The sequence below is a fragment of the Falco rusticolus genome, chromosome 3 (assembly GCF_015220075.1).
Source record: "Falco rusticolus isolate bFalRus1 chromosome 3, bFalRus1.pri, whole genome shotgun sequence".
NCBI lineage: Eukaryota > Metazoa > Chordata > Aves > Falconiformes > Falconidae > Falco > Falco rusticolus.
Genome location: NC_051189.1, coordinates 81,446,339 through 81,472,265, shown reverse-complemented (window position 1 = coordinate 81,472,265; position 25,927 = coordinate 81,446,339). Strand labels below are relative to the sequence as shown.

General features: G+C 39.1%; 1 protein-coding gene across 2 annotated transcripts in view; it reads right to left on the bottom strand.

Moving 5' to 3' along the window:
* ADCY2 (adenylate cyclase 2) overlaps positions 1–25,927 on the bottom strand; it is a 225,080-nt gene that overhangs the window by 179,522 nt on the left and 19,631 nt on the right. For both annotated transcript variants that reach the window (XM_037381364.1, XM_037381363.1), the window contains exon 2: positions 24,979–25,176. In XM_037381364.1, coding sequence (XP_037237261.1) covers positions 24,979–25,176 — 198 coding nt within the window. The remainder of the gene's footprint in view (positions 1–24,978; positions 25,177–25,927) is intronic.

The following is a 25,927-nucleotide window of genomic DNA, read 5'->3' as shown; positions in this document are numbered from 1 at the left end:
GCTACCGTTATCACTGATATGCAAGAAGAATCAAGTTGTGTAAGACTGGTGAAATGCTTTCTTAACATAATTTTCAAGGTATTGCAGTAGCCCTGTACCAAAATATGCTTCCATTTACTATTGCAGTAAAAATGCTCTTCTGTAACAGCAATTTTAACTCATGATGTACATGTTAATGAAATTTTACTGTAATTTTCATCAAAACATGAGTGCTAAGGCATTGCAAAATTCTACTGATGCTTCATTTTCAGATTGCTGTCTTACATATATGTCTTCCAAGACTAAAGAACTAAGATGCGGCATCCAGAGTTATTCATTCTGCCAGCAAGCTCCCTATTAATCTCTGCCATGAACAAATTCATTCCGATGTGAACAGTCCTCTTACTTGAACTCCTGAGACAATGTCTTACCTACAGCTTTTTGCTATGAAGAAAAATTGTGTGTTGATTTACTTGTGAAGTAAAGACAAATCACTAACTACTGTGAAGTTTGGTTAGACGTGCTGCATGCCAACATCTTCTCTTTTTGATGCAGTGCTTTATATTTTGTACCGTTTTATGAAAGATGGAAAAAGGATGAACAGTGCAATGGCATAGTATGGTTGCTCATTCGCAGGGCAGGGTATTAAACAGGGCCTTTCATCCATCCAACAAACAATCTTCCTCATGTGACAGTACGGTCGTGCTAGTATGCTTAGTAAGCCTACCCTTTGAAAAAAGGCCCCTGTAAGAGGATGAAATTTGATTTAGAAGGGAGAACGGTCCCAGTTGTTGGGGAAGTTTTTTGCACATCTTGATTACTTCCCAAATTGTCCTTTCCCAAGCATGTTATTGAAGTGTCCTTGCAACTTCAGGCTCAGAACTGTTCACACACATCTTTCTGCTGCCAAACCAAAGATAATCTTTATCTCCTATTGCTGTACAGCAGGGGTCCTCAAACTGTTTAACCAGGGGGCCAGCGTGCAGATGAAGTGGCAGGCAGCCATCTGCGGCTGCTTGGTTTCCCCCCCAACCCCTGGCAGGGGGGTGCGGGGGGTCTGTAAATACCGGGGGCCGGATTGAGGACCCTGGGGGGCCATATCCGGCCCGTGGGCTGTAGTTTGAGGACCCCTGCTGTACAGCTTGCCAAGCAGTAAAAAAACCAACAAAAAACAAACACACAAACAAAAAAAAAACCAAAACAAAAAGAACCAAAAAAACAGAAAACAAAAAAAACCAACCAAATAAAATGGTCAGATTGGTTTTGCCTCAGACAGAAATATACTACTTTCCCCCTGATTTCTAGTTTACTCACATGCAGATCATACCCTGTTTTGTCCTAGCTCTTCTGTCTGCAGTCATCAAAGCCAGAAATTTATTCTTCTTAGGTGAAAGCTACGATTAGCTGATGCTGGAGTCTGTGGCTGTTTTACTGAGAATCCTAAGACCCTAAGACATAAAAATTAAGAATACTTACATTCTCTCCTCTTTCTAAACTTGCCTTTTACTTCCTGTGTTTATTTGCCTTTAGGAAAAAAAAAAAAACAAAAAAAAACCAAAACTGAAAACCACCTTTTTTCCACTTGTCTTTCACCTTCCTCCACAACATTGTGAATATTCCAAAACATGAGGTTTTCTTCCCCTTCCAGTGCTCTCTTCTACTGAGGGAAAGCAGTACTTCCTACTTCTGAAAGTGACTTCTCAGTTTACAATACGAACCCTGAAGACAAAGCTCAAGCAGCCCATCTGAAAAAACAGCTACTGGGTACGCACAACATACACCCATGCGAACGTCGCCATGCTGGGTGGAAAGGCCAGAGCCTTTACACCCTCCCCAGGAAGACAGTTTGGCCAGGATTCAGCTATGGGTATCAGGTCTACAAGGGATACCACAGGGTCAATCAGATACAGTCGCCAAGGCCTAAACATTATAAAGGCTGGCATGCCTTCTTCTTGCTCAAGAACAACAACAAGGACCATGAAGAAACTGTTAGGCGATGTCACAATGGTCAGTCATTTGTCAGAAATAGGGAGGTAGCCTCAAAAGAGCTTTGAACAATCTGAACTAGGTAATACTGCTAACCTGCTGGTAGACTCAACCTGTTGTCAAAGTAAAACTCTGACTTCTCAAAGATGAGACTCAAGAGTTCATTAAATGATTCAAGCACGGGGGAAGCCACCCCGAAGGGGAAGAGTCTGAGGAAACATATAGAGAGAGTGATGATAGCTCATGTCCAAGGCAGATGATCAAGCACGCAGCACACTTGCAGCCAGCTGTACCACATCAGCTAGCCAGAGACAACTTCAGACCGTCAGCCTACAGAGGTGAACAGAACAGGGAACAAACCTTCTCAACCACACCAAACGTACCAGAATAAGCTCCAGAAACAGAAACTTCTACCTATTCAAGACTCAGAAAAACTTATTCTGGAGAAAAAATGTCTGCCAAACTTTCAAAAAAACCTCATGTGGTTATACTATGTAGACACCTAAAACCTATGGAACATTTAAGCAATGAAGATTTTTTCACCAAGTAATTACAGTTATAAAAAACAGGGGCTATTATGTGGCATATTATTATTAAGTACCCTGCGGGCCATACAGAAAATACCACATCGACTTGCCTAAGTTTAATCAAATGAAACCTCCTACTTAAGTTATCAACAGTTATATATATATATATATGTATTATATATATACATATATATATATCACCAGTTATAAACCAGTCCTTGCCTCACATAGGAAAGACAGTTGTCCGTCACCATTATCAAATTATTCCACCCAAATCTGGAAAAAATTAACTCCACTTCCACTGAAAATATTAAAACCTCCACTTTCAACACAATTCAAGCAATGATAACCATAAGAACAATACAGTACTGACACGTCCACACTTCTATTTCCCTTCCAGTTACTAAGGCCAGTTGTGATCACATCGTTTCTCAGTAGGACTGATGCCATGCAGCACTTCTTTTTCAACACTGACAGAAAATAGGCAAGAAAAATCTGCAACATACAGATGAGTATTCTTCTAAGTAAAATAAAAGCAAAGCTCAGTTTTTTGCCTGAGTCATGTTTACAGAATCAAGCAAAAAAAGAATTGTTTTCTGTTAAGTGATCCATATCATCTTGAGATGACTTGCTCAAAAGAAGAGAAAACCAGTTTTTTCTCTTATCTCTTATGCTGTCCTGCAAATTAATCAATAAACTATTAATTTATATATAATATTTCATAAGGATATTCACTTTGGAAGCCATATTTTCCAAGGTGATACCTGTTTTGAAACGAGAAACCTCTTTTACAGTCTTTCCTAGAAGAAGAGGAAGATCTAGCACTTTGCAGAAGGCTCACAGACATCCTTACAGTACAGGCAATGTATTCATAGGGATGGTTTATCTCACGAAGCCATTACTCGCCTATTGGCAATTGCAGAGACCACATTCATTCCCAACTGTGAACCATCCCCTAGCAACTCCAGGAGATGTTTACATACAGGAAAATAACAGTGAGTTCATGTTCAAAAATTTTAAACTCTGCTCAGCCCATTTTTGATTTTTGAAATGGCCTACGCACAGGTCATCTTCTACTCTTTATACAGAGATCAAAAGCCGATTACCCATAAACTTAAACAAGATAAGAAATGGTAGTATTTTTCCTGAAGAAGAGCATTGGCATAACATGGCTACATATTGATGGTATGAGAGTTTTTGTGGAAAATTAGCCATTATCAATCACTCCAGTAGAAATAAAACTATGTTGTTGATTTATTCATAACAAGTTCTAAAACAGTTTTCTCATCAGTCCTGGTTGTTTTTTCTCTCCCTCAGTGTCCGCTAGATTTAAATCAATATATACTAGCAACAGAGTCAGTCTTATCCAGGAACATACCAAGCACTAACGCAGTTCTGTTGATTTTGCTCGCTGGAGTGCAGCTGCCAATGGTGAATGAAAAGATGCCTGTCTCTCATAAACATCTGCTTTGCTGTAACTTCTTTCACTGACGCTGTTTCCAAGACTAATAATTTTCACTGCTAATGTAGCATCTTTCAATATGTTATTCACTCAACAAGGCTACAGCAGTGTATCAGTCTGAATGCACTTGGTGTCTGGCCTCCAGCGCTCATGAAAAATGAATTTAAATACAAGGTAAAATATCTACTTCAAAGTCAGTCATATTTTTACACTAGTCTTCTGTTACAGAGGAATTCAGTCCTTAGTGGTTTGGGGTTTGGGAGAGGGGTAGGCTCTTAGGAGAGATTTATTCTCTCAGTTTTATGAAAGAGCATACATAAATTCAGGTAAATCAATGACCCATACAATTTCTCTAAACAATTCAAGTTTCTGAAGGCACAAAATCCCTGTGGAAGTACCCAGGAACAACTTTATTTTAAGGGTGGCATTCTAAAATCGGCTTCAAATGGTATCTGCAGTCCTGTTTTCCTCTAAAAGCTGATGTTTAAAATCAGTCAGAAATTTCAGACAGAGTAATTGTTTAACCTTCAGACTTCTTGGCAGTTTTTGATTGCTTTCTCTGCACTTTTTAAGACAAAATGTGGTTCTTGAAGAAATCATTCCTTGGCAGTCCTGTTTTTCATTACTGACCAAGTTATCAGCAAGAAAATGTCACCTGTCCTGCTAAAATTAGAATATCAAATGCAAAAAAATAAAGAATTTTTTTGAACGGTTGCATTTTAGTATTTTTTTATCAATGGGTAAAATAATTAAATGGATACAGATAAAAGTTATCATACCTAAAACATGCTCCATTGTAATAAAGTGTATATGCTGCTCTCTCAAACATAAATGGGCTATACAAGGGGGCAGCTACACAGGACCAACTAGAAACAGTAAAAGAAGAAACCACCCATACCTGGTCCTCATTCGATGCCATATTTTCAGTCTGTTCTGTGGGGCTTTTTTCCTAAAATAAACAAATACTTGTGCTGATTTGCTAGCACCTAATGGCTCATTTGTGATGACTGTTAGAACCTATGTATGACTTCAGCGTTCTGATCAATTCTGTGACATCAGCATGACACTTTTACCTAAAGACTGTAAACCAAAAGGTGTCTCCATCACCAGAAGCTTCCAATAGCATCCACTATCTAAAGGGCAATTGCAAAGCCTCAGCTTTTGACATCGCCTCAAGCAACAGTGGTTATGATAAGAGGAAACAGGATTTTTTTCCTGTCTCCTAAATGTAGAATGCAGAGTGGAATTTCCCACCAAGGCAGAGAAAGAAGCCTGGGAATTTTAAAGACACCTGGCATTAGATGGAGGGTATCTTTGACCTTCTTTGACAACTCTTCAGATTCAGATATCTAGAACCTGTCTACATAGATAGTTAGATATTTTTAATTTGAAAATATGCAGTTGCACCTGACAGTTTGTAAAGAACTGGGACAAGAAGATGGGAGGATTTGATGCTAACCTGTCATGCTTGTAATGGCAGAGGGAGCAGCACTCACAACTGGGAAATATGGGAAAAGCAATAACCCGTATTTTGATGATAAGGACTTACGAGCACACAGGGGGAAATTCTCTGTTACACGGAATACAGCTATCTGGTGTTTCAGGTAACTAGTTATTTTAGTATACTGAAAGCTCTGATAGGTTTCTTTTTCCTGATACTCTAAAAAAAAACCAAAATAGATGTCATATACTTTATCTTTAAGTGGCACAGAACAAAGGCCAGGTGTGTTCCCCTAATGAGAACATGACCATGAAATCAAAACATGAGTGTTAAATCTTAATTTTGCATCTTCTGAACTCCTAACAAATCCAGAACAAGGGCTCCCAAACAGTGGATAGCACATAAACATGCTCATGCTCCTAGAGCTGCTGCTGCTGTTGCCAGACGAAGCGTTTAAGCAGGAATGCCTTAGAAACCCTGATCCAGAGCTCTAGAAACACTGTTCTATAAACTACAAATAAACACTGAAATTGGCATGTGGAACATCAGCTGCTTTCCTCCCGCATCAGACACCATGACTTCTGTAGCAATTCAGCCAGCATTATGTAAGGCAGCTCAAATAGCAAGACTTTCTCTAAGCATTAGATCTTTCACATGGGTAAATCAACCAAACAAACGTAACTGAAAGACACGCAAAATATTATTCTAGTCTCCACTACACTGATTTCACAGTAGCATGATTATTAGGATGTTTCCAGATTGATTTCTGATACGTTATTTTGCTGATAGTTGCTGGATTGGATTTAGATTTGTTCCATGATGAAAATGAAAATTCAGAAGTACTCAAATGAACATTTAAAAACACTAAAGCAGGGGACAGTGGGTGGAGGAAGATCTGAGTATGTGCCTGCTTTATCCCATTTATCCTGCAGTGCTTGTCTATCTCTTTGAAGTGCTGGTATGGGGGAAGAAACTGCATTACCCAAATACCATTTACATAATCAGTTTTTCCACATTTAAAGAAGACATTTCTCTCCGTTGTTACTTTAATTTGTTCCTTGTAATCATACAGCTGTGACAATAAACGTAAAATGTATGTTAATTTCCTCCATCCTGTGTACTTCAGAAAAGGAGGTCACCTCTAGCAAAGCAAGCATTATCTTCATGGCACTGACAAAAACGCTGTACATTGCCTGGCAATTCATTATTTTGCTTCTGCCTGAATCCCTTCCCTGTTCCTCAGAGGAAAGAAATCTCTAGCTTCTATTTACAGTTCTGAAGCTCCAATCAAGAACAGATAGCTAGATACATATAAATCATATATCTATGCCCAGGTTCTAGAGACTGCCTAACACAAAATAATGTGCATATTCATTTAGACTTTTATTTCAAATGAAAACAGAAAGTGTATCTATATGAAGATCATATTCACAATGTACACCTGAATTTAAGGCTTTGATGCACCTGACAGGAGCAGTGGGTCCAGACTGTGCTGCAAATCTCTGTTTTATTCCATGTATGTAGTTACTTCTGTGTTTATCATCACTGAACAGTATCATATGAAGGCAGACAAACAGGTTCACTGTCCTCATACTGTGTTATTATGGTTATACTGGTTATTATCCTTCCACTCACCAAGCCTATACTGGAAGTATTTGTGTTGGGTTTTTAGGTGTCAATGTCATAGCTTGGATCCTGTGAGGGAAACTTCCAGTTCAACCAAAACTAATTAGAATTACCTTCTGTGGGTTGTTACATGTTAATGCCCAACTTCAGAGCATTTCACGAATTCTCTGTAGCCCAGTGCTCTCTCCACCAGCAGTGAGAACCAATCAGTGCCAGTAACACTTAAAGACAGGCAGAGAAAACAGCTCCAGAACTGTGTGCACTTCTCCTACTGTAGTATCTTTAGACTGAGCACCTGCTGCTATAAATCCTACTTAAGATTGCCTCTGCTAGGAAATAGAAACCCCAGGTATCTGTCACCCCCCTGCTGTCCCCAGGTCACCGTGCAGAACAGCCGGCAGCCCCCAGTAACTCCCACGAGACAACACGGAGCAAACCAGGAGCACACAATGCTCCTTCATGCCACTCAGGGCTGGCACAGCACACAGCCTGCCTACTGCACGGCGGGTAGAGAAGAGGAGAAGAGGTCTGTCTGCAGTGATTGCAGCCAGATCCCACCTCTATGCATCCTCATTCAGCAAAAGGTACCCCATTTCTTGGTCCAGATCGCAATTCAAGTATTGCTGTGGATAAAACATGTTCTTTTTTTTCTCTTTGCACTAATGGCACAGAAGGTCATTATGACCTGCCTTTGACCTAAAACATACTGCCTTCCCCATACCCGCTTTCTCTCACGTATGGATTATAGCTGTCCACCCCATAACCAGCTGCACAGGTGTGCATCAGACAAGCCACTCCATTCCCTGGTTTGTCAGCGGACGTGTCTTGCTACTGGCAGAAGTATGCTGCAGGTGAGTACTCACACCACTGATAACCTCATCCAAACTGGAACGCTCCAATTTCTTTATCTCTTTTCCTACAGTATTTAATTATTTCAGCCAGCACAATGAAGACACCCCTGCTGCAGCCGCAAAGGCTTGTCCAACTGGAAGAGCTGCCAGAGCCAGCCCCTGATCAGCAGGCTGGTGGGCAAACGATGGCAGCACCAGTCGCATGACATCGCTGCCAGCTTGTCAGCCCTGCCCAGGCTCCAACAGCGTGGCAGGGTCCCTCCTCAGCCTGCCCCACGCTGGCTTTGTGCGCCCTTCGCCACTTCTGCCTTTGTCTAGGCTTGCCACCTTGTGTGCTGTCCCAAACCAACACCTGACAGGAATGCTCTCCCCGCAGCACTGCCTTGACCCATGCCAAAGCGGTCCTTGGAGGGTTTACACTGCTATTGAACTGCAATAAAGTAGGACGTTCCTGAAACGCCGCTGTGACAAGCAATTGATTCTGCTTCGCAAGGGCTTCCTGAAAAACCTGAGAGGTAAACCCTTGTGAAGGCCACTGATCCACAAATATGATCCAATGAGGAATTTTCAGTACTTCCACCAAAATTATTGCTGTTTCTGCAAGCAGCTGAATTTATTATCCTACAGGTAAAATCTTCACTTTTGACTATCAGTATAAACAAAACAGTAGTTCTTATCCATAAAAGCTGCTGCTTTTACAGAAACATAGAAAAATGTCAGATAAAGTAATTCACTATTCCATGTTACCTCAAAAGAGGTCACTGTTCTAGGGGAGAAAGAAGATATTTTATTAAACTTCATATTCTGCAAATGGTAAATTGATTCTTTCTAACATCAAAACACCTCAAGTGGGAAACAGAGACACTAAGCACACAATTCAGGAGTTGTTGGCTTCTGAGACCAAGGCTGTTCTTATCCCTTACTTTTTTAAAGGGCTGAAATAAAATTAAAAATAAAGCATTTTTTAAAATAATTGCAATATGGCATGCAATTTCACCAAATACATTATCTCTTGGAAACCCAGTGTAATCAGAGATGAACAAACATTACTGTTGATATATTTAATAACCTGTCATTTTTTTTATTCATCCAAAAGCAGTCTATTGAAGGCTTCATGACAAATCTGAATGAAGCTGGTAACAGGCGGTATCTGTATCTCATCCGAAATGTAAATGAGTCATTCTTGTCTTTCGGGGGACTAGATAGAAGAGACTGCTCTTCAGTCTCATGGTTAAAAATAATTTTCCACTCGTCACACACAACATTCCCTTTAATGATCCCTGCTTGGTACTACTTTCATGATAACCTATTAAACAAATGGGGACATGATGCATCCTCCAAAATTCAAGGAAAGTCAGATATGTAAAGTAAGAATAAGCATGTGTAACACAAGACCAGGTATTGCATTACATCTAAATATAACATACTAAGAATCAGGAAATTAAAAAGAAGGACAAAATAGGGGTGTAAGATGCTGCACAGAAGGACTTCAAACTATGGCCGGTCTTGAATGTTCAGAAGAGATGTCACTCCAGAGAAAATCTCCCACGCTGCTTTGGCCCTGCCAAACACTGGCATTGTTCCAGCTGGTTCCTCAGCTGTTCTCCCTTAATGCTGAGCTGAAATGCCATTATCCCCTGGGTGTGGAAGAGGCGAGATCATATGTCACCTTTGCCTGTATTCATGCAAATACCTCCTGATAATCATGATAAAGCACTTGCCCAAGCACAATTGATTAATGATTGCAGCATACTCTCAACTGAGCTCTTCCACCACAGTTTGTCAACATTAAAACTATATAAATGTCGAAGTGGACAACAGAGATATATCATCTGGGAATTTTTAACTGTAGTAATCTAATCACAACCTTTAGAACGTTGTTTCCTCACTGCAAGGGGTTTAAACTATAATGAAGAAGAACTCGAGAACAATCTTACAGGAGGCTTTTTTGTAGCTTTTAAGCCCGTTTTCTGGACTGGGGATGGAACAAAGCCTTTTGCCAGAAGGATAGATGGACCGATTGGATCAGAGATGCTATTCTGGGAAAGATTCCACTCTGGGTACATCAGTGGAAAGAATCACTATCCCACATTGCACTTGCCCCTTTTTGGGGGTCCTGCACACTAAGAGGCATGTCAAAACAGACAGTTGCTTCAGCTATATCTTCAACTGTATCTAAATTGACTCAAGGACCAGAGACTGTATCAGTGTGCTAACTATAATATTATAACAGGGTTAATTTACTGTGTTGACAAGGTCCACTGTCAGTGATTTTCAAACCATCAGCATCATATGGGACTGCCCACCATAAAATTACTATGCAGCGCACAAATCAGTGGTGATTATGTCTTAATACTGCATAATGATTTCTGATATCTACTACAGATGGTTTTTATGCATTCACATAAATTATATATTTCAGTCATTAAGGTTTTTTCACTCCCCACACTTTTTTAATTTTTTTTTCTCTGACAGCAGAAACTTCTTTTTAACAAAACCTGAGAGACATAAATACCATATTCTGAAAATTGCCTAAATATTTCAAGTATGCACTATCCTACAACTTTAAATGAAGATTAGTGAGACCATAATTTGAAAATCAGAATTAATAGTTTGGAATGTTTCAGAAACTATAAACAATTTAGCTGCATTATGAACAGACCTGCTGTGTTTCACTGTTATTCCTGCCCTCAAGAGTCTTGTCCAAAGTGATCTGATAAATAACACCCATCTGAGATATTTAAACCAGAGCAGAAGTTGTGGCTATGCTTCTTTGAAGGCTCACCTGGTAAATCAGGCACAGCTGTTCTTAAAGACCAGCTGAAGATTGCTGATCTGCTGGCAAGCAGCAGCACACCATGCAACAGCTGAGTGAGTAACCACAGCAGCGCTGATGCGGGAGCAGACAGAACTGCAGCAAAAACTGTGGCTGGGAAGCCTGAGAAGTAAGGGTCTGGGACATGGCCTGGCACGGGGAGCTGGGAACCTTGACTATAGGGCTTTGACCAGGAGGACTTACAAAGGAAGAATGAAAGGAAGAGGAGGATTTACTGAAGGAGTAATTTAGGAGTCCTCGGAACAGAAGGCATTGGGGTGTGCTGGAGGAGTGAGAGATTTGAGCTTTCAAGAAATAGAGGTGGGAGTCCAGGAGCAGAAGAAATTTCTGGATAACAAAGACCCAGGTTTCCACAGGGCAGCCTGGCAGCTTTGCCTGCTCAGGGACCAGTGCTGCCATGCTTTTTCACCCCACCAGCTGCCTAGCGCTGCCTCTTCCCTAACTCGTGGCTTTAGTTGTGAAAAATGTATAGTCCTAAACATTACAGTTCCATAAAATGAATTCACCACTAAAAATACTCCAGTTTCTCTAGTCAGATAAACAATGACACTAGGAAAGTGTCACTAGTTTGAGAACTGAAAAATGGGATCTTCAAATAGTAATTTACTTAATAGTAAGAAGAGACCTAACTAGAGCAACATTTTAATTGCACATAGCTCTGAGTCTTTGCAGTCACAGTTTAGGTGATGGAGGATCTCAAAGTTAAGACTGCTCAGGATGAAGGAGAGGGGTTACAGCACTGCAGTTTTAAACAAGTGTTGGGAGATCATTGAGCTACTCAACAGTTCAATAATGATGAAGCTACCTTGTCAGTCAAGGGGACACTGAAAAGGTAACTTCACTAAAATCCGCTTCATTGGCTTTGTAAACTCTTTTTTTTCTTTTTTTTTTTTTTTTTTTTTTTTACTTCCAAGTATAAAAAAAATACAGAAAAGTTGACTGGAGGAGAACCCAAAACTTCACTTCCATTACTGGTAAGTCACTGAAGCCATCACACTTTCAGTTATATGTCATAAGAAGAACATTTTTAGAGAATTTTCTTTTTTGCCTAGAAATTTCTTTGCTTTAAAATATAATCTAAAATTGTGACAAGTTTAACGCATTACTTCATATTGCATGACTTCAACAACAGACCTTGCCTAAAAAGAATTACTTCCTTATGCATATTCTGCATTAAAATTAATCTATTCAAAACACACACCCCCTCTTGCTAGTGTGTTGTGGGGTTTTTTTTCTCAAACGCCTGGGGAGTCATATTAATATTAGTGTGCCAAGTGTTAAATTGTATTTAAAAATATATAAGATACATTTCAGTATGTAAAGTACTTGTTGATGTGGTGTATTTAAGAAGCAATTTCCTTAACAGCAAGAAATCTTACTGTAGCAGCATGACAGTAAGACACAGCAGCCTGAAATACACAATATTGTTGACCTTCTGTACTTCAAAATTGTTCCACTTTGTATAACTCCTGTAGTATTTTTGGAGACTGTTGTTTGCCATCCCATTTCTATCCATTGCCCCGGAGTATACAAATAACAAGAGTTTAAAGTCTATTTCCTGTACATGCAAAATGTGCACTGCTCTTTGCCTACTCAGCCAGGCATTTTGTTTACCACTGGGTTACACTAACTTATCCCTAACTAAGGACTATATTTCTTTTACAGTTTTAACTCGACCCTTCATCACCTTTCCCTTCAGCCATTCTCCCTCCACGCTGCTGCCCAGGAACCATCTATTTTCCAGGACTGTGTGACCAATTTTCCCAGCTCCCAGAAAGAAGGCAAACACCACAGTAGCAGGGAAAGGTGTCTGCTAAAAAAACCCAATAGGCACCACTTTTGCGCAAGCCATTACTTTGCCTGCATGCCCAGGTCTCCACGCTGCTGGAGTAGAGGTGCACAGCTTTCACCACACTTCTCAGCAGCTTCTTCCTAGTACTGGAACCCCAGGACCTGGGATCAACTCCCAAGGGTTGTGGCTGGTTTAACTGGCTTCCTCTGTCCTCCCTAACAACCCTACACAGCAGCTCCAACGTTTCTCCAGCATCTGATGCTCAGCTTGTGACACCCAATGGCAGCCACCTGCCTGTGAGCACAGGTCTCATCTCCTCGAAACAGTGGGGGGCAGAAGCCAGACACAGTGGTGCTAGGCTTTCATCCTGAGTTCAGTCCGCTCCCACTCTCACCACAGCTGCAGCCATCCTGACCAAAGGGATACATCTGGCCTGGAAATCTCACTCTGTTTTCATAAAACAGGTTTTAAAAAAACAAAAAACCTCTCCTGTAAGAACTGCAACACAATCGCAAAAGTACTGAAAACTGAAATCAGACAAATTAAATAAATGCGATTTTCTTCCTAATTCCTATGATACATCATTGCTCAGCACAGTAAATAAAGAATACAAACCCTACAACACCGCAAGAAGCTGAGTACTTTTGTTCTTATTTCTACATTGTGTGAAATCACCAATCTGTGACTGCTGCGACCAGCTAATTAGTAAGTCTCAGTAATGATGCAAATTCTATGGATCCAGAAAGATTTTCCATATGAGGAAAATCAGTGGACTTCGGTGGCCACTCCATGTTCCTGCAATACTGTAAAATGCCATTTGCAGAATGTTCACTTGGTGGAGAAAAGTAGTGCTTACTGAAAAGCAATTAAAAGAAAACAAGGAGAGGTGAGAAGACAAGGAATTAAGAGGTATTGAAACTACAGGTTCTTTTGTGAACCCTCTAGAGAAAAAAAGCCTGTAACCATTGGCCTACATCACCAATGAGTGTGCTCATCTAAAGCAAATCATGTGGTAGTATAGAAATAAATATGATTCACACATGATAATGTGCATTTCTTGCACTTTTCTGCATTCAGGGCTTTGCTATCAATCAGGATTCAACTTTCCAGTTTTCATCTGACCACAGTAACATGATTTTTCTCAATTTTTCCTATGGAATTTAATATACAAATTAATGTCACGCAGACAATGTACTTTCCCTTCTTGTCAATGCCCTGGGTCATCCAGCAGACCTGGCAGTTTATCTACATCAAACCTGACAAAGACACAAAATTGTATTTGATATTCTTAAATACGCTTCTAAATGCTCGGTAAATTCAGGTTATTGCAAGAAGAAAATAAAAAACACCCATGTGTATCTAAGGAAGACTGCAATCTCATCTATGTGAAAGTCATTTAAAACACTGTATTATACTTGTTTATATGTGTGTGTAAGCAATATGTACACACTGAAAGGAACTGTCATTAGATAACACATGCAGTCATAATGGGTAATCAGAGCATGACATGAGAAAAAAACACTCAGATCTCCACCTCATTTAATTGTGGTAAGATATTTTTTTGAGTTCTTTATGGAAAGTAGAAGTTTTCAGATACACGTATGTTTAATATTATTTATTTAGATGTTCACCTTCTCTATACGAGAGACTTTAAAATCCATTTCCTTTGTCCCTGTAAATTATTAGGAAAAAGAATTCAATGATCAAGACTCGTAACAGCATAATAAAGAAAAATGTATACAATACTGTCACGCACGAAGTACAATCCTATTTACTTAGGATCAATTCTATCCCAAACCAACAAAACAAACAAAAAAAAGTATTACAGAATCTGGAAAATAAAGCCATAATCTTTTGCTTGCTTATATTACCAACAGAGAGAAACACAGCTTTTTTCATTTCTTATTTTGAAGAGGCAGAACAGCAGCATGGTCCAAGGGAATATGACAGAACTCTAGCTGAGCCCTCAGATACTTGACTTGCAACACTACCACTGTCACTAAGGACACCTAAAAATTGTTATTTACACAAACTCATCCATATTGAATGAAATATACTGTTATTAAGACTACAGCTGGCTGCAAAATACAGGGTGATGAAAAATATTGAAATATTAACTTGAAGAAAAGCTGTCTTCATTAGTAAGTGGGAGAGGAGACAACTGTCACAGGAAGTAGGAGAAGGTGACACAAACTGAGAAGGAAATGTATGAAAGGAAGAGCTGGAAAAGGAATACAAAGGAATTGTGAAATAACCAAAACAAGCAAAGAATAGTCAAAGGACATTCATACTACAAATGTGTAAACTGATAAATTACAGAAACCCTCTGAAATTGGGATGTTACAACAAGGAAGAAATCTAGAAAGCACTAATGTGGAAATAGAGTGTGCAGATTACAAAACACAAGTAACGTTGCAAAACCACGTGCAGACATGAGACAGGGAAACTAGTTACTGTGAAGTCATCATTCCACCTGCCATTGTGAATATGATCCTTGCAAAACAAAGATATTTGCAAATCAGTCAAGTGTTACAGAAATCAGAATATCTAAGCAATTGAGGTTGGCCAATTTAAGCAAAGATATGCCCTGAGAAGTAAGATACAGAATTTATATAAGCATATAACTTAGCTAAAATGGTATGTACAAGAAACAAGTAAGAAAAATGCAATCTCAAATCCAACAAAATTAAAATATAGTCAAGTTCAAAACTGTTCAAACTGCCTTCCAGAACAATATAATCCAAAAACTTAAGGTATACAAAAGTGACATTACTGGTAAATGTGGGGTTTTTACAGGAAGTTTATTTTAAGATATAAAATCAACATGAGGTTTTGTAGTAGTTACAGAAATGTACCTTTTTCCTCACTGGCACAACAGGGCATGCTGCACTGCATGAAAATATGAATATATATTTTTTAAGTCTTGTGAATACACCTATGTGGAGGGACAGAGGGTGGGTTTTTTTTCTTGATAGACTGAAAAGGTTTTTCTCCCACCGTTACAGATACCAGGCTGTGGGCAAGTATCTTGGCTTTTTGGTTGCTCTGAATGAAACTCCTAGTACATCAGTTTGTTGGTTTGGGAGTTGTTTGTTTTCTTGTTTGGTTTTTTTTTAAACATATCCCTGCCCCAGATCCTCCAAATCAGTGAAGCCTAGCCTTGACTTTTGGTTAAACTTAATGTTTGCTGTTCTCACCCTGCAAGTTCAGGTGAACTAGGGTGACTGCGTCTCTTGCTTGTGTGAGGATAAGCAGTAACAGCTACTGTGACCAGATGAAGAGTCTGATCAATGCTTCTTCTTAGTAGTCAAGCACTTTTTATTTTTTTGCAGAAGAAACACAGCTTTTGAAAGACAAACACAGTCCTAACTGGTATCTAAGTTTCTGTGATAGTGACCTAGGAAGCTTAGATTTTCTGTAATAATGACACTGGGAGACGTTGCGTCCTTCTCCCTAGTTTGGATCTCCCAAGTATTTACTGGTTCCCTTTTGAAGGACTGCTCCTTTTGAAACCTGCCAAAATCCTCTTGTCTTTCCTCTTCTCAGCCCTTCTATCAATGTGCAAACCAGTCACATACATTACCTAAAGTGGTAGCAAAATCATAAAAGATAAATACCTCTGGGATTGCCCCCCAGCAACACTGAAATGTCTTTTGAGAATTGACTATTATCTGGGTCCATTATTTTTCTCCTTCCTGTTTTTCTAGACAGTCTATTGATGAATTAAGCCAATATAAACATAAAAGCCATGTCATAATAAACAAGCAACATACAGTGCTTTGTATAAATAAAACTATTTTGTCCCACAGTAAAATAAAACAAAACAAAAATAAGTCACTAAATGAATATGAATAATCTCTTGAAACCACAACTGTTTTCTAGTTCTTAATAAATTTATGGTTTATAAACTATAATTATTTATATAACTTATGTTTTAATTATACTGTTCTTAAAAATCTGAATTTAAACACACCTGAGATCATACAGTAACACAATTCTATGACAATTATATTTGTGCAGTTAAGGTAGCTATAAAAATTTACTAATCTAGATTTTATAAATTACATTTTTTCATATGAATATATAAAACTTCAACAAACATCTACAACTCATACTGAGTGAGCCTTTCTACATCAAACATATTTCTAGCTCTGTATCTCTTACCTTTGTAAAACTATAAATTTAGCACCTTGCTTGTCAACTGATTTGTAACCAGCAGACCCATATCGCTTTCTTTCAAGTATTAGTTAATTTAAGGTAAGCAATGCTTCCTAATATCTGCATAGCGCTGTAGATTTGTATATTGGCAAGTGAAACAGAAAGGTATTTCGCAGCCAGCATATTACAAACTGCGAGCACACGGGGGGAAATTCTGTTGTTACTGCTTCCTAGCCCAAAAGAGAAGTGATCCTCTGACAATCCAGACACTAAGATTCAAGTATTTAGCACTACAGTTTTGCCTAAAACTTCATAAAAGCTACAGAAACAGGGAATATCCTCAAATAAGTAAACTGAGGTCTTCTTATGCAGCTTGTAGGAAACATTTTCACCACCTGTTTTATTTTTTTCTTGTCTTAACAGCTCACTTACGGAAATATTACAGCACTAGAAACCTGCAAACAGAAACAGATTTGAGACAAATGGTGAAAAATGACCACAGGTCAGGATTTATGGTGATATCCCCTTTCATTACCTAATTCACAAAAATAAAAACAAACATTGTATCAGATGGCCATGTAAAGGCACAAGCTTTTCCGTGGCATGCAGATAAGCAAAGTCAAAGAGCTCAAACCAGAAGACTCATGCAGTGTCATGCCAAAACCGTCAGGTAAACTGTTAAATTTCTGAGTGGAAAACAATTCCAATGAAAGGTGAAGGCTTGCATGGCTGCCCTAAATTTATACCTGCTAACAAGAAATTCTGGATAGCTTCTTTAATGGTTCTCTGGTAGCTCCATCATACAAATAATTGTTAACTAATATGTACTAAGAAATTATTAAATGTTTATTTTGTAATGTTAAATCTATTATGAACCACATAAGAAGCCTTATGAATGGCTTAAATTATTAATATCCATTTGTCATCTCGTATCTTGACTTCAGCAACTTCCGAACAATATGGTGATACTTAAAATTAGCATTGCCTGGTTTCAGTATTCTCAGAAACAGTAATACTCTTGTTGCTAAGTGTTACTTCCCATCAGAGAGAAAAATCTTTCCATGTTCAGTTTTGCACCCTTATCTGAGACTCACATTTTTATTGTACTTCAAGGGAGTTACCTTAACGCTTCCCTTAGCAAAATTCATTCACATGACTTGCACAGCAAATATCACACCGCACACAAACTATGCAATAATCTTGATGAAATCTCCAATCAGCTCAGCCTTTGTACTTAATTGTACACTCTGAGGTGGAAAAATCACTACAGGAAATGGAGTAAGGAAAAATAAACCAGCAGGGAAAACAGGGTTTCATAATGTTCTTTTGATAAAGGTGCAGGATACATCCAGTCTCTCCTACTTTACATTACATTAAACCTCTCTCATGAGCCCTATAATGAATGCCTGAAGAGGTCAGAAATATAGCAAGACTATTATCCCCTGATGTTTTAATTTTTGAGACTACTGCTCCAGAAGAACGCTGGAAGGATAAAAGACATTAAAATAGCAAAAAGCCATGAACTTTTGTAACTCAGAAAATCCATCTCTTCTGGTTTTAGATAAACTTTAGGTACAGGTCAAAGTCAATTGTCCCTTAAACGAGTTCAGTAGTCCCCAGATGTAAGTAGTGCATAGTAATACAGAACTAAAAGGATGCTCCTGGATCACTGAAGTCCATGTCACTGTTGTCGAAGACACTGAATGACTGTCAGCTAAGGACAGCATTCCACTGTAAAAGCAATTTATTTTTTTAATCCTTATTATCCTGAAGATAATAGCCACTCCACAAACCCAGTGTCCTAATGGCTAAAGGATTTATTTCTATTTCCAGTTTAAATTTTATTAATGGCTGGCTGAGGTTTTGGTGGCTTTTTTTCTTGTGTGTGTGTGTACGTGTCAATAATCTTCTGTAGCTTCTCAAATCTGATGTTTGCAACCACAGATTATCTGTAGGTGGCAGTCACACCACTCTCAGCATTCTTCTCTTCTGCTGATCTATACCCAAGTCAAGCTCTTCTCATCTCACAAAACTCTCCTTTCTTTTGGTGATCTCACTTGGCACTCTCTGCATTTGTTTCAGTTTCAGTTTATCTTTTTAAATGCAGGTGACCAGAAACGTACATAGCCATCCAGGTGAGGTTTCGTCTTTAGCTGGATACTTTGCCATCATAACTGATTCTTTCCTGGCTGCATATCCTAATGACCCAGTCACCAACTAATGCTTCTCCTCTTCATTCTGCTCATCCCTGCTCATTTTCTGCTGATGAACTCTCTGACTATAGCTGAAAGTTCTCTGTTAGTTCCCAAATGCAGGCACCTCACATTTCCTACTATTAAATTTCATCTAGCTGCTGTTACTGCAGTCCTCAAGGTCATGCTTTTCTTCCCTATAACATTCTGATCTTTTACTGTATTAGGAATCTTTTAACTGGGTCATCAACAAATTTCATTACAGCGGTGACATTCTGTCACCCCACCACTAGTAAAAAGCGCTAATAAAGGCAAACATTCCCCAGAGAGCTCCCTGAGAAATTCAGCCTCCAATCTTCCTCCTGCCTGATGCTCTTGAAGTCACACTAGCTGCCATCTCCCCTCATGTATATGTACAGTTGTTTTAATAATGCTCACCTCCTCTAGCAGTGCTTCTAGTCTTCCATTTGGCACTAAATCATATTTTGTTTTTCAACAAAACTGCTTTCCCTATTTAAAAAATAAATCAGTTCTCTTTCCGTGAACAGCTATCACGACACACCAAAGGTTAACAGTGGCACATCAGTTATGCTAACAGGGTGTTCCAAGGCTCTGCACACGATTTTACTATATTAATCTACTATATTACTGATCTTAATGACTAGCAGGTCTCTAATAGCTCAGCTTTTTCCTGTATTCTATACAGCTACAACCATACCAGACTTGATAAAAACATTTAAATGTCTTGCTATTAAGCCTGTTACTTCATATGTCTATAAAAAAAATTAATATTAAGATAAAAATTGTCTATTCTTCTTACTCCTTAAATATAACTACAAATATGGCTTACACTTGTGGATTGTGGGTTTCCTCCTTTTCTATCACACCTACTCCTAAAGCACAGTATCATCTGCTGGGCAGTATCTTCCCCTTTCATACAAGGCTCCTAGTTTTCCTCATGTCTTTTTTCAGGTGACTATTCATCTACAAGGTACTGAACCGTGCTCCTACAAAATCTAGTTCCTCACTCGGGATACTCACTCCTGATAGTCTGATTAATCTTGAACTTGAAAAAATGTCAGGTCTCCCCCGCACTCCAGATCCTGAGCTGGCAGTACAGCTGACAGCAACTCATCCTCGCTCTCCTGCGCTGCACAGACTCCACTGACACCTGCCCTGCTCTCCTTCTCAAACCTCTAACTCCTGTTTTTTGCACTGCTTAACCACACAACACATTATTAATAATTTATGGCAGGGCTGACTTTAGATAAGGCAGGTCCCAAGCAAGGTGCAGAAATCAGACCTCATGTAATTCTGTACAAAGAAAATTCTTCCCTTTCTGTGGACCCATCGGCTCTCCCCACTGCCTAACACAGGAGCTGATTACCACAACCGCTGAAACTCTGTGCAGGCCATCACCCCTCAGCACACAATAGACTGATATCCTCAGGTGCCAATTAAGTATTTAAAAAAATGATAATTATAAAAACTAATGTAGAAAATTTTGCCCACATTTCATAAACCAGGGCTGCTCCAAGGCCTGACCTGAACCATTCCATACCAACACATTAAAAAAAAAAAAAACCAGCAACAAAAAGTGCTTTAGATTCAGCTCAAAAAGTAGCATTTAGGCTAAAACAGCCAAATGTATATTCTAAACACATCGCTCTGTGGATAATTTTTTTTCGGAAACCAGAAGTGCCAAATCCTGCTTGAAGTAATTTCTGCACTGTAACTGAATATAGATAAGGAGGAACGCATCTGGTGCCTGGGCTGTGCAAACGTATTTATAATTAAGTAGAATTGAATACCAAAATCCAGCAATGATAGAATTAATTAGACTAGTATAATGCTGTATAATTACTCGGGTTTTTTATATCATCCACTGTATGCTTTAAGAGCTCTTTTTACCCATTGATATCAATGTGCTATGACATATTTACATACACCCTGTATAAAAGGCTGGGGAAGTATTAGGCATGTCAGAGGATGACATGGAAAGGCGACTGTTGTACAATAACTACACTGTCAGTGAAACAAGAGGAAACTAATTTAAATTCATTCCCTGGCATGTAACTCTACAGATAGGTACTGGATTTACATTTTGTATGGAAAGGTGCTCCTTCCTATAGTAAGGAAGAGTCCTAACACGACAAAATCAACACATCACCTTTTTCCACCAGCACTACTTCCTCAGCTTGCCTGACTCACATTATTGGCCCTCCACCAAATGCACCATCCACTGATTTCCGCACAGACATTTCTAAGCATCACCCTTGGGTCTCTTCGCACTGAAACCATCTCCACACATTATTGCTCACGCCTCAGAGTTGGAAAAAACTGCCAACAGGCAATCGCTCTCTCTGAGCCTCTTCGTGACTTCCCTCGCTCTGCTTCTTTCCTACCAGCCCTGGCCAGGTGCCCTGCGACTCCTGCCAGACAGCCCAGCCTCCCTCCTGGGCTGTAGCACAGCATCCCGTGTGTAGGTCCCATCCAAGCACCCAAATTCCCTGGGACACCAGGTAAAACCAGGAGCCCCACTGCCACACTTGGCACTGAAAGAAACTTGGGATGACACCAGTGAAAGAGAGTTGCCACACTTCTTTAAAAAAAGCTTGTCAGTTACCAAAGACATTTGCCATCACTATCCTAATCTTTTTCAAAGCCACCCACTGCCTTACTAAGGCACCCTTCATCTCCCTCTCCATGTACTTGCTCTTTGTTGTCCATATAGAGGGGTAAAAGAGTATGGACTAACTTAATAGGTAAGTTAGTAAGGTTGATAGTGCAAATATCCTGGCTTCCCTCGTAGATGGGTTAGTGATGATGCCCACACAGCCCACTGACGGTAACAGCCTTTGGATAAGGCTCAGCAGGCAATTATGGAGCCAGCACAGGGCTTGCAGACTGGCCCAAGGGACGAAGTAACCATCACAGCCGCACTGCCTTCCCCCTTCAAACAGTGGCCAGACACCTACCTGATAATAGCTTTCTCCAAAGCTGTAGCTGCAGCCAAACAAGAGACAAGGCAATGCAGGCAGACAAAAGCAGTCTGCAGGGACAGCAAAAATATAGCTGAAACCAATTATGATTTGCACTTATTTCACATCAGCCCACAGGTTTCTAACAAAAAAGAAAAAAAAAAAAAAAAAAAAGGCCCTGACCAGCCACTTCATTTCCAGCCCTCTATTGTTCGTGAAAGTTATTTGAGCTATGTGCCTGCAGGCTCAGGAGGAACTGCTCTGCATCAAATATATATTGAGTTCATAATCAAAATAGTCTCTCTGAAGTGATATTTTTATTGTAAACAAAAGCTGCAGAAGTTCACACCTGAGGTTCCGTCAAACAACAGAGATAGCTGCATTTAGCAGTTGCAAACAGCCAAAAGGAACACTTAAATCATTAAGCCAAAATTTAAAGGATATGGGATTGCCTTTTAGAAGGAGAAGGCTTGTGCCCAACTGAGAGAGTAACACATTCTTTCTATAAACTATGGTATGCAGAAAATTTATTTTTCAGTGGTTACTAGTACAATTAAGAAACACCATGTTCTTAACAAGCTTAGGATTCAAAGGACACAAAAGATATGATGAAAAGAGTATTTCTAAACTCTGCTGGACCAAAACAGATGTTAGGCTGTAATTTGAAGAAAACTAAAATAAAGTACTTCTTTAGTAAGTAAGAGTGCATGACCTGGCTCTTTCCTTTATTTTCATAATTTTCTAGTTAGCTATGTTGACAAAGACATCTTTGAAACAGAACTAATTTAAATTTTACATCATGTTTCTTTTCTTTCATAAAAGGCATAAAGGAATAACAAAAGCACCCTAATAAGCCAAGCAAAATCGTTTTAAAATTCACAAAATGTAAAACTTCAACAAAGAAACTGTCAGTGATCACTGAGGAAGGATTTTTCAGATTTGCTTTCACGTATAGTTGTAAGAGAGAACACTGATTATTGACCTACATATTCCTGATGCAGAGCAGTGAAAACACCAGCATCACAGAAATACACGGTTGTGTTTTACTGCTCACAGCTTTTTTACCTACATTCAAAAGCATCAAACCTGCAATTAGTCTATTGTGTAAGGTGACAAATTCCCAGAAAGATTCCTGTATTTCCCTAGTTTACTCTTAACTGACACTAGGCAACGTATACCTACAAAAGTGATCAACAAAATAGCACTGCTATTCAGAGGGGGAAAAAATGGGTTTGGGGAAGCAAAGGGTCCCACTGCCTGCAGCCACATGACCTCCAGCGCCCAGCAGTGGCCAGGGACCACCCCAGCACAGCCCCTCTCCCGCCAGATGCCGAGGATACCTGCACAGTGGACTTAAGCCAAATACCTGCAGCCAGGTCTAGGCTTTCTGGAAAAGCCCTGCCTGCTCTGGGCTGGAGCCTGCGCAGACCTGGGCAAGGCAGCTGCTGGCAGAGCAATCAATGCAGCTCCCTCCCAAATATCCTCTTCTCCAAGCAACACTTGCACGCAAAGCAAGGAGCAGACAGAAGTATCAGAGGACTTGTGTCCTGGCAACCTGCAGGAAGACAATGCCTTTCCCCAAAGCTCTGCAGCCCTTCCTGCCTCACACAGCCAGCCACATCCCTTGGATGCTGTGGGAATGCCTACATTTTCCCTAAGAAGAAAGCAAGGCAGGACAAACCGTCTTCACAGGCTAAAAACAACCCTGGGGCCAAGTCACCACCATCCCTCCTAGATCTCTTTTAGGCCACGTGCTTTCAAAAACTGTTATCTTTCAAATAACAAAATTAAACTTAGTAGAGTTTGCAATGAGCAAATAATACAGCTAATTAAATATTTGCATCTAAGCTTGAAAGCTCAAAATAATCTAGCATGACATCCCACAACTGGCAATGAAAAGAAATCAAAAGAAGTAAGAGCATGTGAATTATCTAGACTTGACACCACGAAGATACAGGGACTCCCATGCTGAAATATGTTATCTAGAGAAAAATACTACATGTTCTGATTTGCTTTTTATTACATGCAAGTGTGGCCTGGTTTGTTAGTTTCAAATACTTTTAAAACAAACAAACAAACAAACAAGAAACCAAACAAAAATAACCAGGAAGGTGGTTTCATAGACAATTAATCCCTGAATCTTCCAAGAAAATGGAAATACAGAAGTCACCCACAAAGGCAAGAGCTCCAAAACTAGTATTACCAACACACACCAGTAATACAAATAATTTGAATTAAAGATTTTAAAGAAACTACTTGCATACCTAAAGTTCAATATTTGCGTAAGTCTCTGCAAGATCTGAATACCAAGTCAAAGAATTTGTTATTTGTTTCAAGTCTATCATAAAGACCTAGAACGCACCCTGCATACAGTACTACCATTTAAAGCTTAAACTCATGGAATCAGCATGACATTTTCAGAAGGCATATTTATATATTTAGAAGCTTTTTTCCATCCTTTGAAGAGTTTTTGCAATTATTGTATCAGGACTATTCCCATGTGGAGACACTTGGGAAAAGGAAAATGATACGGCAGAACACAGAGAATCAATCAGGCACAGCACCGGATATTGCACATCATTTATTGATATTTCAAAAGTGCTGCTATTAAGATGAAATTATATTGTTGCTTTGTCTTCATTACAAAATTTTTAAAATGTGAAGGGTACATCACCGACTCTCTGCTCATTCATTTCCCTAGAAATGTAAGGAGTCTACCAGTTCCTTTTTCTCACATGTTGCTAGAGAACATCTTGAAGACCACACAAAGACTGCACTGACAGCTCAAACATTTTAAGCTGAAGAAGACAGCATCAGCGGTCTTGGAACAAAACTAGCATTTCTGCTATGTTAATTGGTCACTAGAATCAAATATTCACTACACAAAGAAGTTGGTGACTGGAATCAAATGTTCATTATGCAAAGGAGCTTAAAAATATAAAAGTGAAATCCTTCAATTATTTCCATATCCTAAGTATGTGCATCTCTGGTATTTATAAAATTGATACGAGGATTCTCAGCATGCAAACTTAGTCACAAAAGCATTTTATGACATGTCCCACAAAAATAAATGTGAATGTTTTTGCATAGAATGGTTCTTTGAAATGTTCCCAATGGAAGTAAAATTAATAATAATGACAGTCTTACCTGGTCCCAGGGACAGATGATTCCTCCAAAACACATAAAGAGATATCCCATGGCAACAAGACATACCCAGACCACCAGGGAAAATACACGAAGCAGCTTCTTAAATACAGGTTCTACGCAGACAAGGATAAATATAGCAAAAAAAATTGCTAGGGCCGTTGGAACAGTTATTAAAAATGCCACGTGGTCTTCAATTTCCTGGAAACAGAGGAAAATGAAAAGGAAGTTAAAAACTGATGTACTTCAAGGTCAGACAGCAATAACGTACTCTGAACTGATTGCACATGGAGATCCTAGAAAGACATGACTGAATATCAAAAGTGAGTTCAATCAAAATAGGATTTCTTTCACTGTAAGAGTATTAACTTTGTAAAAAACTTTTAACCACACTACTACATGGCATTTCTTTTACTAAATTGAGAAATATATTATTTGAAGCAGATTGAGAAAACTGTAAATCATGCTACAGTAATGCACCAGGCCCGCAGGACTGAGCAAATTAAAAGGCAAATTCAATCTGCAAAAGTGGAACAGCCTTTCTGCTCCAGAATTCAAAAGATTTCTGTGATTAGTATGGTTTGCAGACAAAATTCAGGCATCTCTATTGAAGACTGCAGCTGTCCAAATGCCTCCCAAATCAAATATGTGGCAATAACTTTATAAAAGCCTTTTTGACAATGGTATTTCCCGGGTACTATCCATTTTGCTTCTAGTTAAAGTATTTATCTGGAAGGGCTCTAGATTACATATGTATATATATTTTTCCCTCCCAGCAACTGCTTATTTCAAAATGCGCAAACAGCACCCAGAGGAAAGACTAAACATAACTTGAAGTGAGATTCAAAATAAACAATATTTAAGTTTATTTACAGTCATTACATAGAAGTTACTACACTAATATCTTTAAATCACCTAGTGATGGATGCATTAAAAAAATAATAATAAAGAT